The 17,621-nt window shown below is 33.3% G+C and overlaps 1 protein-coding gene across 1 annotated transcript in view; it reads left to right on the forward strand.

Moving 5' to 3' along the window:
• The window catches only part of LOC128207005 (carbohydrate sulfotransferase 15-like), a 32,999-nt gene extending 18,055 nt beyond the window's left edge, over nucleotides 1–14,944 (forward strand). The window contains exons 4-9 of the mRNA XM_052909789.1: nucleotides 327–540; nucleotides 1,291–1,392; nucleotides 1,958–2,114; nucleotides 2,670–2,832; nucleotides 11,280–11,427; nucleotides 14,075–14,944. Of these exons, the coding sequence (XP_052765749.1) occupies nucleotides 327–540; nucleotides 1,291–1,392; nucleotides 1,958–2,114; nucleotides 2,670–2,832; nucleotides 11,280–11,427; nucleotides 14,075–14,280 (990 nt within the window). The 3' untranslated portion in view covers nucleotides 14,281–14,944. The remainder of the gene's footprint in view (nucleotides 1–326; nucleotides 541–1,290; nucleotides 1,393–1,957; nucleotides 2,115–2,669; nucleotides 2,833–11,279; nucleotides 11,428–14,074) is intronic.
• The last annotated feature ends 2,677 nt before the right edge of the window (nucleotides 14,945–17,621 follow it).

Raw genomic sequence — 17,621 nt, forward strand, 5'->3', positions numbered from 1 at the left:
TCGCCTACTAACAAATTTCATAAACTCGTTCAATAAAACTGTTTGTTATAGGACGACTCGTGACAAATCCTCTACAAATGCATTCAATCTCAAAAACACTCATCACAACACCCTGTCATTTATGTACTGTTTTGTATTACATTCATGCCATAAATAATTGATCATTGTACAATTAAGAACTAATTGATAACCGTATTGCTTCTTGGAACGTTGGATTACATTTTGACTTTCCTGTTATATACGGTGTTAGGAGAAAAAAGTTACATTTTTAAAACACAACAGCTTTCGAATTTCACATAGTGACATGTACCATTTGAATGTTTCAGGAGCCGTTTACATTCCTCGAAGAATATAGAAATCCATGCTACGCTGTTGAGCAAACCGAAGACCGGAAACTGCCTTTACAGTGTATACCATACTTTTATCTTATTGGTGCCCCGAAGTCCGGCACTACGGACTTGTTTAGGAGGATTACCAAACACCGGGAAATCTCAGAGAATGTTGTAAAAGAACCACACTGGCTAACGAGAAAGAGATTCTGTAAGTATGTTGACATTTACCATTGAGTCTTCGTTAAATTAACAAAATTAATTTACACTGGACAACTTAATCGTTTAAGGCAATGCATTTGCTGAATCGTTTAACGTCAAAAATGCTGAAACAGCTTCGATTTAATCATAACCATGACAGGCTGTTGGCATTATCGCTAAATGTCCAACATGCTATACATTTGACTTATCGCTCAATGTTTATAAGGTTTTATATATTAGTGTTATCCTTCAACGTACGAAGGGCTGAACATTTTGACTTATTTTTTTTATTTAGACTACAAAATGCAAAACATGACTGTAGGTTAAATATTGAAAAAGAACATGCATTTGAATAATAATTTAACGCACACAAAAATATGTATATTGGACAATTTAATCTTTGACATGTTATGTTGATGTTGTTATATATCGAGCAAATTTTTTATTTTGGGACTCCATAAAAACATGGCTTTGTATGTTTTTATTTATTTGGTTGATTAATTGATTAATTGACTGACTTATTGATTGACTGGTTGATTGATTGATTGATTGACTTATTTATTCATTGATTTATTGCCTGACTGGTTGATCGATTGATCGATTGTTTAAATGATTGATTGATTGACCTACTGGTTGATCGACTGATTGAGTGATTGGGCGTTGCGTGATTGAGTGATTGAGTGATTGAAGTATTGCTTGTATGATCAGTAACCGAGCGTACTCCTCTACAGTAACATAATACTTGAGCCTTTCCTTTCAGCTTCAAATCCTTATTGGGCTTCTTATGAGGAATACTTCCGAGCTGCAACAAGACAAATTAACGCAAAGAAAGACCCCGACGGTTTCCATCCAGTTATTGTTGGTAAGGATGATTAGAAAAGAATAGCAGACTAATCGATTTAAAAAGCTCCGCTCTCTTGTCGAGAATGGAAGCTATCCTTTTTAAATAAACAAAGTAAGCAAGGATGTTATTTTAATTAGAACACCAAGATTCAATGATAACAAAGGAGGACAGTGTTTTCTGAAATATAAGCGTGATTATGAGTGTAATAGGTGGTCTAGTGGTCTAGGTGTCCGCCGCTAGACAATTGATCATTAGCATAAGCGACAAGGGCACCACGTTCTCTTTGCCCCCTCATTAGAAGAGGATCAGTACTCGTGCCTACCCAGGAAATGGTCTTAGTAATGAGGTTATTGATGAAGTCATTGCTAAAATAATTAAATGTAAACTACTACGCAATGTGTTCTACTGTCGAACCCCGTTGTCTCGAACAGGAACTAGAGAGTTCGAGTCAGGCGGGAATACTTACCTTCGGTATAAAAAAGTCGGCCCTTAACATCTAGTTCGAGCCACAGAGTTAATCGAGCCAAGCGAGTTCGAACCAGCCGGGTTCGACTGTAGAGTTTACATGCCGCTGTCTCTTCAGGCGACTGCAGTGCCTCCACCCTGTGGGACAACGATTATTGGACCTTTCTGCCAGAATACAAGAATCTCACTGAACCTTTATATACCAATGCCGATTATATTCACCATTTTAATCCTGATGCCAAAATTATTGCGATTTTGAGAAATCCTATTGACAGGTATGTTAGATATTTCCGTATTAAATAATGAATGTCATGCTTCCAAAATAAATATTATTGTATGATCGACAGTAATCTCTTTTTTTAAAGCGCTCTAAAGAAGCTTCCACAGTCCACAGTTTTGTACTTTTGGCAGCAGATGTATACAGTCGAACCCCGATGGCTCGATTTCGCTTGACGCGATCTTCTCGTTAGCTAAAACTGGATGTACAGGTCCGACCTCTTTTAATTGATTTCCGCTTGGCTCGACCTCCCATAGACTCGAGATATCTTCGCCGGCCGCTGTGAATTCGAGTCAACGGGGATCGATTGTAGCTTATTTTGTGTCAAAGCATAATAACGAGGTCAGTAGTTGTGTTGCTTCCATTTGAAGTGAACACACACGCACACGCACACGCACACGCACACACACACACACACACACACACACACACACATATATATATATATATATATATATATATATATATATATATATATATATATATATATATATATATATATATATATATATATATATATATATATATATCACACTGTTGTTCTATTTTTCAGATTGTATTCCGATTATTTATATTTCACGGCAGGCAAGGACAAAGGTCCAGAAAGATTTCATGAAGGAGTGAAGTTTGTCTTAAACACGACCAGATCTTGTCTAGAACGGGATACTTTACGGCATTGCCTATACAAGCCGCCTGCTACCGTTACTGATTTTGAGGTAATATTAACACGACATAAGTCCCCTAAACCCTTTATTAACATACATGAGCACATATGTAAGTGGTCAAAATAACATGATGCCCTAATATAGTTCAGTATTTCCCCTGCTTTCCAATATATTTATCTCGGTTTATCAGCAGTCAGCCATTATTGACTTTAATAAGGTGAAGCGGTTGATATAAACAGAGACTGTCCACTAAGTTGGTAGTTTTTACAAAATAGAAGACTAATACAACTTTTCTTTCATGCTTTTCGAGGAAAACTGGTGATGATTATTCACCTCACCTACGCCTCAAAGTTTGTCAGAAAACTAGCATGGTCTTCACCCTTTTCGAGGAAAACCACCTCTCTTCAAACAACTCAGACGGGTCTCTGACATTGATGGTTAACTCAATACCCATGGATGTATCATGAACCAAACTATTATACTAAAAAAATGTGCTAACACGATCGACCTTCAAATTTGTATTCAATAAATGGCAGCGTAGAAGTTTGGTCACATATTCATGCCCTGTATAATTGTGAAGTGCTTTCGTTATTTACGGAATGATACTATGGTAATAAAAAAGCCTTCTCAATGAACAAATTATAATGTTGACCACTAAATTATGAATCTATTTACGGGCGCCCAAAAACTGAGCAGAAGCCATGAAGGGAGATGTTATAAGCGTTTAGTTATCTGGATCAAAAAACATTTGCACAGAACTCCAATACCAACGGTATTGGCTTTTAAACAATAATTGGCTGATTGTTAAAGGGACTGTACACCAGTATGGCATCGAACATTTTTATTTCTGTAATGAATCTCAGGACAATTCTTAAATAGAACGTGTAACGCTTTGATATCATAATTGTAAAAAAGTACCAAAATGTAAAAACAAAAATTGTGTCGTAGACCGGGTTTGAACCCGTGTCGCCAAAAAATTGCAGTTGAGCGCTGTATAAACTGAGCTACGAAGGATTACTCTAATCGAGTGGTACATTTAAGCTATATACCTAACTTGATAATATCACGTGATAACATAGACTAGCCGATCACGCATAAGGAATGAATTCTACTAGGTAGACATACCCAGTAATCTTTTTTAATGGAACAATACGAAAACACTGCGAAAATTGTTTTTGTAAACTTGGTGGTACTTCAGTTAATAAGTTTCAATGCATTGTACACATCGATACCAAGTTTATGTCAGTTTTAGACAATTTTCTTTTTTTTTTGCTATATCATTATACGGAGTACAGCCCCTGTAATGGATCCAGTTGTTTTTTTGTTAACTTTTGTATTATTATAACATCAGTAAATATTATACACATAATACTTTTGAACTAGTTACATGTTATTAATATCCATGTATATATATATTTTACAAAGAAACATATACAGGTTATGTTAACAATAGTTAATGCTGTTGAGGAGAGTGTTAGATAGAGATTAAAGGTAGGTTAATTATAGAAAGAAGGGAGAAAAAGAGAAAGATAGTCCGGTTCCGGGTGAAAACTGAACAAAGATTATCGCAGTCAGCTTTGTACGTAGAACTGCTATGTTCATTCATCTATATACTTTTTTTAATAATAGAAAGAGGCAGAGGGTATGTTTTGCAAAGAAAAAACTTGAGTTTTATGTGCTTTTTCCAAGACCAGTCGATTCCATTTTCTATTATGTATGTTCAGTTTGTTTTTAGTTAAGGCTATATGTGCTTCCGTTTCTTTTCTTTCTTTAACGAATTTAATAAAATATTCGTATTTAAATTGAAGTTTGTTCACCTTACACTTGTAGATAAAGTATTTTGCTGCTAATATAATGAAGTTAGTTATTACGGAATAATCTGTTTTGGGCTCTACACCAAATGATATTGTTTTATAAGTAATTAGTTCTGGGATATTATTTTTACTGATTAGTTTTTTTTATAATTGACCAAAAAACGTGAATATGATGGCACTCCCAGAACAAGTGCTTTATTGTTTCGATAGTCATGTTACACATATCACAAAGGGTAGATTGGACTAACCTACAATTGAAAAGATATGTGTTCGTTGGCACTAATCTATTGATATACTTATATTGAAACGCTCTAAGTTTTGTGTCTATAGTACATTTAATGGGATTTAATTATATCGATTTCCAGTCGAGGTTTTCAAATATATTATTCCATTTATTTTGAGGTTTATTTATCACTCCTTTAATGGTTTGTTTCATATAATGTTCATATACATATTTTTTTTTTTATTCCTAGTATTTTGTCAATCAAATTGACTTTTGGGCTCATGTTCGTACAGTTGCTTTTTAACGTACGTTTCCATTTATCTGGTATGCTTGAAATAAGTGAATGATATTTTAGAAAATCTGTGTTCGGTATATTATACTTTATTCAAAGTTCTTCAAATGTGTAAAATTGTTTTGTCGTGTTATTAAAAAAATGGTGTATGTAAATGACACCATGTGTATACCATTCTTTGTAAAAGAATAGGTGTTTACATGTGTTGATATATTCATTATACCAAATTATTTGTGTTGAAATATGTTCTATTTCCTCAGTAAAAATTATTCTTGTCCAACTTGTAAGTACATCTTTTAGAAATGTATTATGTATATCAGGTAGGATATATTTCGGTGAAAAATTTCCCTCAAGTAAAATTTTACCACCAAGTTTATTTATTTCCTTTATATATTTAATCCAGCTTGTTTTTATTGTTGATATGAACATATTAAATGTTGAATAAAGTTTTTCAATTTTACATTTGTAGTTTAATTCTATACGTTTGTTTCTATCATTTGTAAATACAATGCCTAACGTTGTCGCTTGATCCGATGTCCACTTAAATTGCTTCATTTTGCAAAAAATATCAGTGAAGCGCAGTGAACCAGCCCTCAATACTATAGACTTACTCATATTCAATTTTAAACCTGAGCTATTGCTAAACTCTTTAATTGTGTTAAGAAGGACGTAATTAGAAGCTTCAGTACCATTAACAAAAAAATTTGCAGCCTCCGCGAATAAAGTGTTTTTGAATTCTTCGTTATCTTTGATTATTCACTTTATATTAGAATTTTTTCTTATTGCTATGGAAAGCATTTCTATACATATTATAAATAGATAAGGGGATAGGGGACAACCTTGCCTTACACCGCGTTCTGTCGTAAATAAATCTGATAAATAACCGTTGTTAGTTTTACAAGCCTGCATATCGTAATAAAATAGTTTTATCCATTTATTGAAAGGGTTACCAAAATTAAAATATTCTAGAGTTTTAAACATGAATTCATGATCAATACTATCAAAGGCTTTTTCAAAGTCTGCAAACAGTAGAAGGCCCGGGTTATTAGTATTATCTAAATGATCTAAAATATCATATATCAGTCGGATATTTTCCCCAATATATCTGCCTTTCATGAAACCTGTTTGAGAGTTATGAATTATACTTTGAATAACCAGTTTCATTCTATTGGCAATATATTTTGTGGCAATTTTGTAATCTATATTTAATAAGGATATAGGACGCCAATTATTTAATGAGGAGGTGTCTTTATCTTTTTTTGGTATTAAATTTATTATTCCTTGCTTTTGTAATTGTGTAAGACTCCCTTTGGGATATGAATAATTTAAGGAATTTAAAAGAAACAACTTAATTTCAATCCAAAATAATTTATAAAACTCTGTCGTTAAACCGTCAGAACCTGGGCTTTTGTTATTATTCATTGCTAATAAAGCTTCAGCACACTCATTTTCTGTTAGCTTTCCCTCTCATGACTCTTTTTGTACATTTTTTTTAATTTAATTTATTGGTATTGTGCTTAAAGAAGTCATCTTTAGATTCGTCTAGTTGTTGTTTTTTATAAAGGTTATTATAAAACAGTTTAGTTTCGTTGAGTATATTCTTGGGTTCAGTTATTTCAACGTTGTTGACAGTTAATTTAGTTATGTATTTTTGCTCTTTTTTCTTTTTCTCAATATTAGCGAAATATTTTGAGTTTTTTTCCATGCCTTCGATAAATTCTGATTTAGATCTAATACGATAGCCTTGAGCTTGCTGTTTTGTTATGTCTTCTAGTGATTGTTTTTTGTCCTTTAATATATTCTCTAAATTATTGCTAGGATTATTGGCGAATTGTATTTCTATATTGTTAATTCTTCTGTTAGTTTTTGTTCTGGCTTGATTCTATCTTTCTTTTTATATGTGCAATATTGAATAGTAACATTTCTAATGGCACCTTTAATAATTTTTCACAAAGTGTTTGGATTTGCATGATTATTAATTTCAGCTGTATCTTTAATGGCCTTTTTAATTTTTGCTCGGTATTCAGCCTCTAATAGAACAGAATTGTTAAGTTTGAAATATCCCGGACCTCGTTGATGTTTAAACAGAACTATCTTTATAGTTACGATTGAATGATCCGATCTTATGCCAGTGGATATTTTACACTCCGATATACTATTCGATATATTGGTCGAAACCAGAAAGTAATCAAGTCTGCAAAAAATAGGGGGTTTATTATTTGAGTGCCACGTAAATTGGTTTTTTATTTGGATGTTTAATCCTTCATATATCTACTAAATTATAGCTTTGAATACAACTATTTAATTTGTATCTTCATTTTTTATGAGTATTTTTCTGTCCGTTTCGCTTATCATATTCTTCATTTAGTACTATATTAAAATCACCACCGACAATTATTGTTTTTCCATCATTTTCCGCGATAAATTGTTCTAAAATATTAAAAAAAACTCCCCATCATCTGTATTTGGGCCATATATATTTATCAGCATAATATTTCTTTCTTCTATTTCAATATTTACACATTGTAGTCGACCCTTTATGATCTCTTTATGTTCTATAATTTTAAAGCTATTATTCTTTTTTAACAATATACATGTACCTGCACTATTTGAACTGTTACCATTAAAATATGCATCAAATCCCCATTCCAGTTTCCATTTGTTATAGTCCGACGTTTTACAGTGTACTTCTTGAAGAAAGAAGATATCATGGTTATTGTTTCGGAGCCAATTAAATATTTGATTACGTTTTTTGTTTTCCCCTAACCCCTTTACATTAAAAGTACAAATTAATATGGGCATTTATGGTACATTTTTTATAAAAAGTACTTAGACTATGAAATCCACTGATCTGGTCATCAACCTTGATATAATAATGAGATACACTTTGCAACTCTTCTAGAACACATGTACACAACAAATCAATATGTAACAAAGCTGGTGCCATATTCGACTGTGATAAGAAATAGACTTATTAAGAAAAGAAGAAATATTCGACTGTGATAAGAAAATAGACTTATTAAGAAAAGAAGAAAACATACGCTTTTTTGAGCGAAACCTCTTAACCTTCTAAATTGGATTTGTGGTTGCATTACGCATGTTTCCACGCTACAGTTTCCCAAAACAAGTAGTGTTAAATACTATAATGATACTATACATAGAAAAATATGCCAAACAGATTCATATGTGTAGAAGTATTGTGTTGAGGAAGTGTTCACTGCAAATGACATTCCATAATACAGTTGTATTTATTAACATTTTGATTCAAGTATTTAGTCATCCTATAAAGTGGGTTAGAATCTAGTAATAATAGTAACATCAAATCGTCATACATTGGTTTTAAGGTACTCTCTACATTATGCAAAAATAACACCTAATTATTCATTAAAAGAAGTGAAAAAACAACAACGACATAATCTGAACATTTTAAACTTGTCAACATTTTGCATCATAACTCAAAGTAAATTTCTATAGCTCTATAGTTTCTACCGTAACTTATCTAGATATAATAATCCAGCTAATACATTTCTTACTCTTGCAATTGTTAAGTTTTCACATAGGTGAGTTATAATTCTGTGTGGTTATTTTATGCTTCTAACTTATAAGGATTTTTTTTAAATACTTGGATCTAGATCGAAAACGAAACATTTAGAACCATAGTATATAATGTAAACAATATAGTGACATAATATACAAGCAGCAGCAGTTGCAGGCTTTAAGCAGTAAGAGTACATCTAAACACAAAGAAAACGAAACGGTTTAGATGTTCTATCGTTTAGATATACCATTTCAATTAAGTAACATATGTGACCACACTGTTATGATATATGATTGTTTAAGAATATCTTTATAGTCACAGTGTGCTATATTGTTAGAAATCTTAAAGTGAGGTTATACACAAAGTTTGTACAATATAATAGCTAAGAGTAAATTATATCCATTATATTCGTAAGTCTTTACTATATGTTGACAAAATGGTTATCGTAAGATAACAAACACCATAAATAGCATTATCTTCTAACTTATTACTTTAACTACAAATGCGGTCTTACAAGTATTGTATAATATATGCTTTGTAGTAACTCAGCAATTATATCATTTTATACAATTTTAGCAAAATAAAAATATATATATTTTTTAATAATACACAGTAAGTAGTTATATTTTTATTGTTATTAGTAATTAGAAATTCATTGTTAAGTGGTATTGATTAAACAATTAAATGACAAACGTTTTTTGTATATATTAATACATTTTACAAAAGTGAGAAATCAAATAAACAGACCAAGGACATGAATAAGTGTGCAAAAGGGCTTTAATATGGGAATTCTTTATAATATTCATAATATGTTGCTTTGGTACATATATCCCAATATTATTATTTTATAAAGCGACATATGGTATTAACATACCAAGTTAATGCCTGTATATACAGTAAGGCTTAATTCAGTTCTATAAAATAGTACGTATGCAAAATTACACTTGTAAAGAAGTTTATCCGTCTGCTTTATTCTAAGTCTATAATGAAAGTTAGTCGCCTATTCTGCCAGCTACGTCTCCTGTGCCTGCTTCTTCTGGATTTGGCCATGCAAGGTTTAACCATGTCTGAAAATCAGCATATTTTAATTGTATGGCTCGTTCTTTATCACAGAATTTTGCAAAAATGCGGCCTTCGAATGACCAGCATTTTTCAACTTTACTCTTGTCTTTAATGCGCAAGGAAGATAGTACATGATTGTTCAATTTGGTCAAATCTTCGTTTATAAATACATGCTTGCGCGAGTTTTTGAGTAGTTTTGCCCTCCTCATTACTAGACTTTTAACCTCCCTGCACACGAATTTGACAATTATGGGGCGGTTTTTCTTCTCATTGTATTTTCCTAGTCGATGCGCCACATCAATTTCGCCCATTGCAATATCTATGTCTATGCTTGCTAGATTCTAGAACTTGTTGTGCTGTTTCATGTGAGGTCTGGCCGTTGGAGTCCTTGATATCGCCCGTTATGCATATATTATTACGTCGGCTGTATTGTTCAAGGTCATTGACCTCCTCAATTAGCTTTTCGTTTTGTTTATAAAGTTCTGTTTTAATAATTTCTGATTGCTTTTAATTTCATCATTTTTCTTTTTTTGTTTGTCAAGCTCCTTCGTTAGGCTATTGTTTTTTTTACTATTGTTTCATGTAGCTCACTTTCTAAGATCTCAACCCTGTGTACCACAGATTTTAGCAAAGTGTCCTTTATTTCACCTAAGGTATCCATTATTGATTATGTTTTGAATGAAGGAGCGGTCATTTTTTGTGAGCATGTTGTTCAATTTTTGGTTTATGTCATCTTATTTATTTTCTTTTTGTATGTATGAAGTACATGCGTCTGTTTCTTCCTCGCCTATGATTTTTGTTTTTTTTCTTGGTTTGTTTGTCTTTCTTATTTGCACTACCTGCATTTTCATTGTTTTTTACCAGAGTATCAACTTCCGCCATTTCAACCTCGGATAATTCACTTCCCGTGGATGATCTTATTCGTTTTTTGTCACTTTTCTTTGTTGAATGCATAGTGTAAGCTTTTAATAATGTGTTTCATTATTTGTGAATTAATGTATTGACGCCTGAAGAATAACGCGTGCACTCAGCCGTGGACAATTATATCGAGTCAATAACTGGTGTGGAGGTCACTAATCGGCAACCAATTTATTTAAGGCTATCAGCGTGTTCAGTAGAGCGGAACGAAAAATCGTCCGTGGTTCTCTTTATAATTTCACTTTGAGAACAAAGAAAAACGTATGATCCGCATTTAAAAAAAATGTCTTGAATTTCAACCCGTTTTATTACCACACACTAAGCGCACATTATTAAATGCCTCCTTACACTTTCATATAATACGGTTTCGCTCCATAAGCGTAATTTCCAAGTAGTTTACATTTGGTAAAAAAGTTGTCGTGTTTACATTTTCACACCGGAACCGGATGCCAGTTGTGTTCTGTATTTTTTTCTGAAATATTTAGACGACTGTTTCAGCTTTGCTTGTTAAATACATATATATGAGCCCATCATAAAACAGTTCAACTTTAAAGACACCCACGATGCTGTTAACAGCGACTTTGACAAAGTTCTGAGGAATCGGCCAACTGTATTTTCTCCCGATCATTCCTATTGCGTTATTTGTTTCAGGTCCGGTTGCGTATTGGTGTTTACCATCTGCATTTAAAAGAGTATTTTCGCGTTTTTCCAAAACAACAGATCCTTGTTATAAAAACGGAGGACTACTCCAAGCATACACCGGAACATTTGGATCAAATATTCGACTTTTTAAACGTTGGTACGTTGGCAAGCGTTTGAATTATTTGATTGTTTTGTGAACTTCAATTGTATTATTGGTTATCAACTATGAAACACTTAAATGTTGAAATATACTTGTTATTACAGCTCGAATAAACACATTAACCGCTGGACCAATGAGACAAAATCAAACAGTTTACACGTAACATTTTAAACTGTAGGGTAAAATTGTGGTGTCGGTGAAGTGCTCTTAAAGAATGATATTGTGTTGGTGCATTGCTATTTAAGGATGACATCGTGTGAGTGTATTGTTCTTAAAGGAAGGAAATATGTGGGTGTATTGTTCTTTAAGGATGACATCGTGTGAGTGTATTGTTCTTAAAGGATGGCTTTATGTGAGTGTATTGTTATTTAAGGATGACATCGTGTGAGTGTATTGTTCTTTAAGGATGGAAATATGTGGGTGTATTGTTCTTTATGGATGGCATTGTGGTAGTGTATTGCTGTATAAGGATGGCAATGTATGAGTTTATCTTTATTTCAGAATGTCAATGTGTGGGTGTATTGTTCTTTAAGGATGACGGTGTGTGGGTGTATTGTTCATTAAGGATGACGGTGTGTGGGTGTATTTTTCTTTAAGAATGACGGTGTGTGGGTGTATTTTTCTTTAAGGATGACGGTTTGTGGGTGTATTGTTCTTTAAGGATGACGGTGTGTGGGTGTATTTATTTAAAGATAAAGGTGTGTGGGTGTATTGTTCTTTAAGGATGACGATATGTGGATGTATTGTTCTTTAAGGATGACGATGTATGGATGTATTGTTTTTTAAGAATGACGTTGTGTGTGTGTATTGTTCTTTAAGGATGACGGTGTGTGGGTGTATTGTTCTTTAAGGATGACGATGTGTGGATGTTTTGTTCTTAAAGGACGGAGTATATTGTTGTTAAAGGACGACACAATGCAAGTATTTTGTTATTTAACATTGTCAAAATGCGGGTATATTGTTGTTAAATTATGTCTTATCGCGCGTATATTGTTGTTTAAGGATTGCATAATGCGAGTTTATAGTTCTTTAATAATGTCATATCGCGCCTATATCGTTGTTTGAGGATGACATTATGCGAGTATATTGTTGCTTAAGGATTACATAAAGGAAGTAAATTGTTAAAGGATAACATATTGCGAGTTAATTGTTAAAGGATGACATATTGCGAGTATTTTGTTAAAGGATGACATCTTGCGAGTATATTGTTAAAGGGTGACATATTGCGAGTATATTGTTAAAGGATGACATATTGCGAGTATTTTTTTAAAGGATGACATCTTGCGAGTATATTGTTAAAGGATGACATATTGCGAGTATATTGTTAAAGGATAACATATTGCGAGTATATTGTTAAAGGGTGACATATTGCGAGTATTTTGTTAAAGGATGACATCGTGTGAGCATATTGTTAAAGGATGACATCTTGCGAGTATATTGTTAAAGGATGACATCTTGTGAGTATATTGTTAAAGGATGACATCTTGCGAGTATATTGTTAAAGGATGACATATTGCGAGTATTTTGTTAAAGGATGACATCTTGTGAGTATATTGTTAAAGGATGACATCTTGTGAGTATATTGTTAAAGGATGACATCTTGCGAGTATATTGTTAAGGGATGACATATTGCGAGTATATTGTTAAAGGATGACATCTTGCGAGTATATTGTTAAAGGATGACATATTGCGAGTATATTGTTAAAGGATGACATCTTGCGAGTATAATGTTAAAGGATGACATCTTGCGAGTATATTGTTAAGGGATGACATATTGCGAGTATATTGTTAAAGGATGACATATTGCGAATATTTTGTTAAAGGATGACATATTGCGAGTATATTGTTAAAGGATGACATATTGCGAGTATATTGTTAAAGGGTGACATATTGCGAGTATATTGTTAAAGGATGACATATTGCGAGTATATTGTTTAAGGATGACATATTGCGAGTAAATTGTTAAAGGGTGACATCTTGTGAGTATATTGTTAAAGGATGACATATTGCGAGTATATTGTTAAAGGATGACATATTGCGAGTATATTGTTAAAGGATGACATCTTGCGAGTATATTGTTAAAGGATTACATCTTGTGAGTATATTGTTAAAGGATGACATCTTGCGAGTATATTGTTAAAGGATGGCATAGTGTGAGTTAATTGTTAAAGGATGACATATTGCGAGTATATTGTTAAAGGATGACATATTGCGAGTATATTGTTAAAGGATGACATCTTGCGAGTATATTGTTAAAGGATGACATCTTGTGAGTATATTGTTAAATGATGACATCTTGCGAGTATATTGTTAAAGGATGACATCTTGTGAGTATATTGTTAAAGGATGACATATTGCGAGTATTTTGTTAAAGGATGACATCTTGTGAGTATATTGTTAAAGGATGACATCTTGCGAGTATATTGTTAAAGGGTGACATATTGCGAGTATATTGTTAAAGGATGACATCTTGCGAGTATATTGTTAAGAGATGACATATTGCGAGTATATTGTTAAAGGATGACATATTGCGAATATTTTGTTAAAGGGTGACATATTGCGAGTATTTTGTTAAAGGATGACATATTGCGAGTATATTCTTGAAGGGTGACATAATACGAGTAATTTGTTGTTTTATTTTCAGCTCGTCTTCCTATTGAAGATCTGCAGGAAATCTCAAATGAAACCAAAAAGAACACTCGGAAAAAAGGTGATATCAAGATTGGAGACATGTTTCCCGAAACGAGAAAACTATTGCGGGAATTTCACAAAAGCCACAATAACAAACTCGTGCGGCTGCTGGGCCAACACTTTAATTACAATAAAGATGAACAAGATTTGGTCACGTAGAATGGTTAAAAACACGCGCTTATTGTGTATTAACGTGTTTTACATTGTTAGTTATTTTAAAGGATTGGTTTATTTTATTATCATAATATATTCAACATAAGTTGTTGTTTTTTACTTGTGTAGGCCAATGACAATTGAGGACTTTTTCGGAGTTGTATTGTTTATGTTTTTTTCGTAGATCGATTCTGACAAAATGCATAAACTATAGATTCTTGCTAGTGCTAGTAACGAAAGGTACATATACTTGGTGTTTGAATTTTTGTGTAGGTTAATGGCAATTAAGGATTCATACCTGCTACGTAGATCGATTCACAAAACTACACCAACAGCCAAATTTTGACAGAACATAGAGTTCTTTGGCGCCAAACCTTAACTCAAACCTTGTTTCCATAAGAAAAATATTTTAACTTTCAGGCGTTTTGGCGACTAAAACATCACTATATATAAGTTTATTAAGTAATTTATTATTATTTAATATTATTTAAAACCATTCACTGCATATACGAGCCTTCTGTTCGATGGCATTTTGGTAATCCTTATAGTGTTCAATTAAACAATGACAGAGGCTAAGCAAGTTTTAAGCAGATTTTGCTCACGGAATTTAAGACTTCATGCAAAAAATGTGAATCCGTATCTAATCAAATCACCACATTCAGGACAAGGGTTTGCATTAAGTCTGTCAAACATAGATAACATTTGTGGACTTTACCGGTTCACTGGGGTGAGGGTGGGTGAGGGTGGGCGTGGTTACACTTGACTGGTGCATTATTGTTTTTGTAGAAAACCTGATTTATTGTACAAGCATTATACAGAAATCTTTTTCCCTATGACTTTTTGTAATTATGTAACACGGCTGTTTGTCCCATTTCTTATGTATGATTATTACTTTTATTTATTTATTTTATTCATAATGTATCTCTGTGTCTCTCAGTCTCTTCGTTTTGGAAGAAAATGATTTAAAGAAAATTCTTTTTAAGTGTGTAAAACTTATGAAAGTATACACAAGGGCAGTAATTTTATTCGGGTAAAAATTATGTGTCGGAGATTTTCCAGATTTGGGATGAACCTAGGTTCTTTGAGTGTGTCGGTAAGCCTAGTAAGAACGTGCACTGTTTGCTTGAGATATTTTATAAAAAAATAAATAGAAAACAGTGGTAATACTCAACGAATTGAGGACGTTTTCCACTCAAAACAATGAACCAGGAAGCATGGACGCACCTGACATTACTGCCCTTGTACAATATCCATAACATTTACCCCTCGAAAGAGAGTAACTAGAAATCTGTTATATCTGATGTAACGACTCATATAAGTATTTGTTAAATAAAATTGATCAAAGAACTAGAGCGCAATGTCTTACTGGTAATTACGTTCATAAAAATTGCTAGAGCGTCATGTCTTACTGGAAATATTGTTCAAAAACATTAAGAGAGCGGTGATTCTAACTTGACGCTATGTTCATACACACTACTAGAGCGGTATGTCTCACAGGACACTACGTTCATTTACACTACATGGACGATGTGTCTCACTGGAAATGTCACACTCGACACTATAACGCTTATGAACATTACAAGAGCGAAATGTCATGAACATCACAAGAGCGGTTTGTCTCATTGGCTATTACGTTCATTGCTTAAGCTGTATGTCTACTATAGCGGTATATCTTATTAGACATTACGTTCATACCAATTATACGAGCGTTTTGTCTCCTTTAACACTTTTTCATAAGCACTCCTGGAAAGTATACCCATACAAAACATCTACATCTACATATTAGAGCGCTACGTTATACTGAACACGTTCATAAACATTACTAGAGTGTTACGTTATAATGAACACGTTCATAAACATCACTAGAGCGCTATGTTATACTGAACACGTTCATAAACATCACTAGAGCGCTACGTTATAATGAACACGTTCATAAACATCACTAGAGCGCTACGTTATAATGAACACGTTCATAAACATCACTAGAGAGCTACGTTATACTAAACACGCTCATAAACATCACCAGAGCGCTACGTTATACTGAACACGTTCATAATCATTACTAGAGTGTTACGTTATAATGAACACGTTCATAAACATCACTAGAGCGCTACGTTATACTGAACACGTTCATAAACATCACTAGAGAGCTACGTTATCATGAACACGTTCATAAACATTGCTAGAGAGCTACGTTAAACTAAACACGCTCATAAACATCACCAGAGCGCTTAGTTATACTGAACACGTTCATAAACATTACTAGAATGCTACGTTATACTAAACACGCTCATAAACATCACTATAGCGCTATGTAATACTGAACACGTTCATAAACATCACTAGATCGCTATGTAATACTGAAAACGTTCACAAACATCACTAGAGCGATACGTTATACTGAAAACGTTCATAAACATCACTAGAGCGCTACGTTATTCTGAACACGTTCATAAACATAACTAGAGTGCTATGCTTTACTGAACATTACCTTTATAAACATCACTGGAGCGCCACGTTATACTGAACACGTTCATAAACATCACTAGAGTGCTACGTTATAATGAACACGTTCATAAACATCACCAGAGCGCTACGTTATACTGAACACGTTCATAAACATCACCAGAGTGCTACGTTATAATGAACACGTTCATAAACATCACTAGAGTGCTATGTTATACTGAACACGTTCGTAAACATCACCAGAGCGCTACGTTATAATGTACACGTTCACAAACATCACTACAGAGCTACGTTATACTGAACACGTTCATAAACATCACCAGAGTGCTACGTTATAATGAACACGTTCATAAACATCACTAGAGCGCTACGTTATACTGAACACGTTCATAAACATCACCAGAGTGCTACGTTATACTGAACACGTTCATAAACATTACTAGAATGCTACGTTATACTAAACACGCTCATAAACATCACTAGAGCGCTATGTAATACTGAAAACATTCATAAACATCACTAGAGCGCTATGTTATACTGAACACGTTCATAAACATCACTGGAGCGTCACCTTATACTGAACACGTTCATAAGCATCACTTGAGCGCTATGTTATACTGAACACTTTCATAGACATCCCTAGAGCACTATGTAATACTGAAAACGTTCATAAACATCACAAGAGCGCTATGGTATACTGATCACGTTCATAAACATCACTGGAGCGCTACGTTATACTGATCACGTTCAAAAACATCACTAGAGCACTATGTAAAACTGAACACGTTCATAAACATCACTAGAGCGCTACGTTATACTGATCACGTTCATAAACATCACCAGAGCGCTATGTAATACTGAAAACGTTCATAAACATCACT

Source organism: Mya arenaria, chromosome 10 (genome assembly GCF_026914265.1).
Source record: "Mya arenaria isolate MELC-2E11 chromosome 10, ASM2691426v1".
Lineage (NCBI taxonomy): Eukaryota > Metazoa > Mollusca > Bivalvia > Myida > Myidae > Mya > Mya arenaria.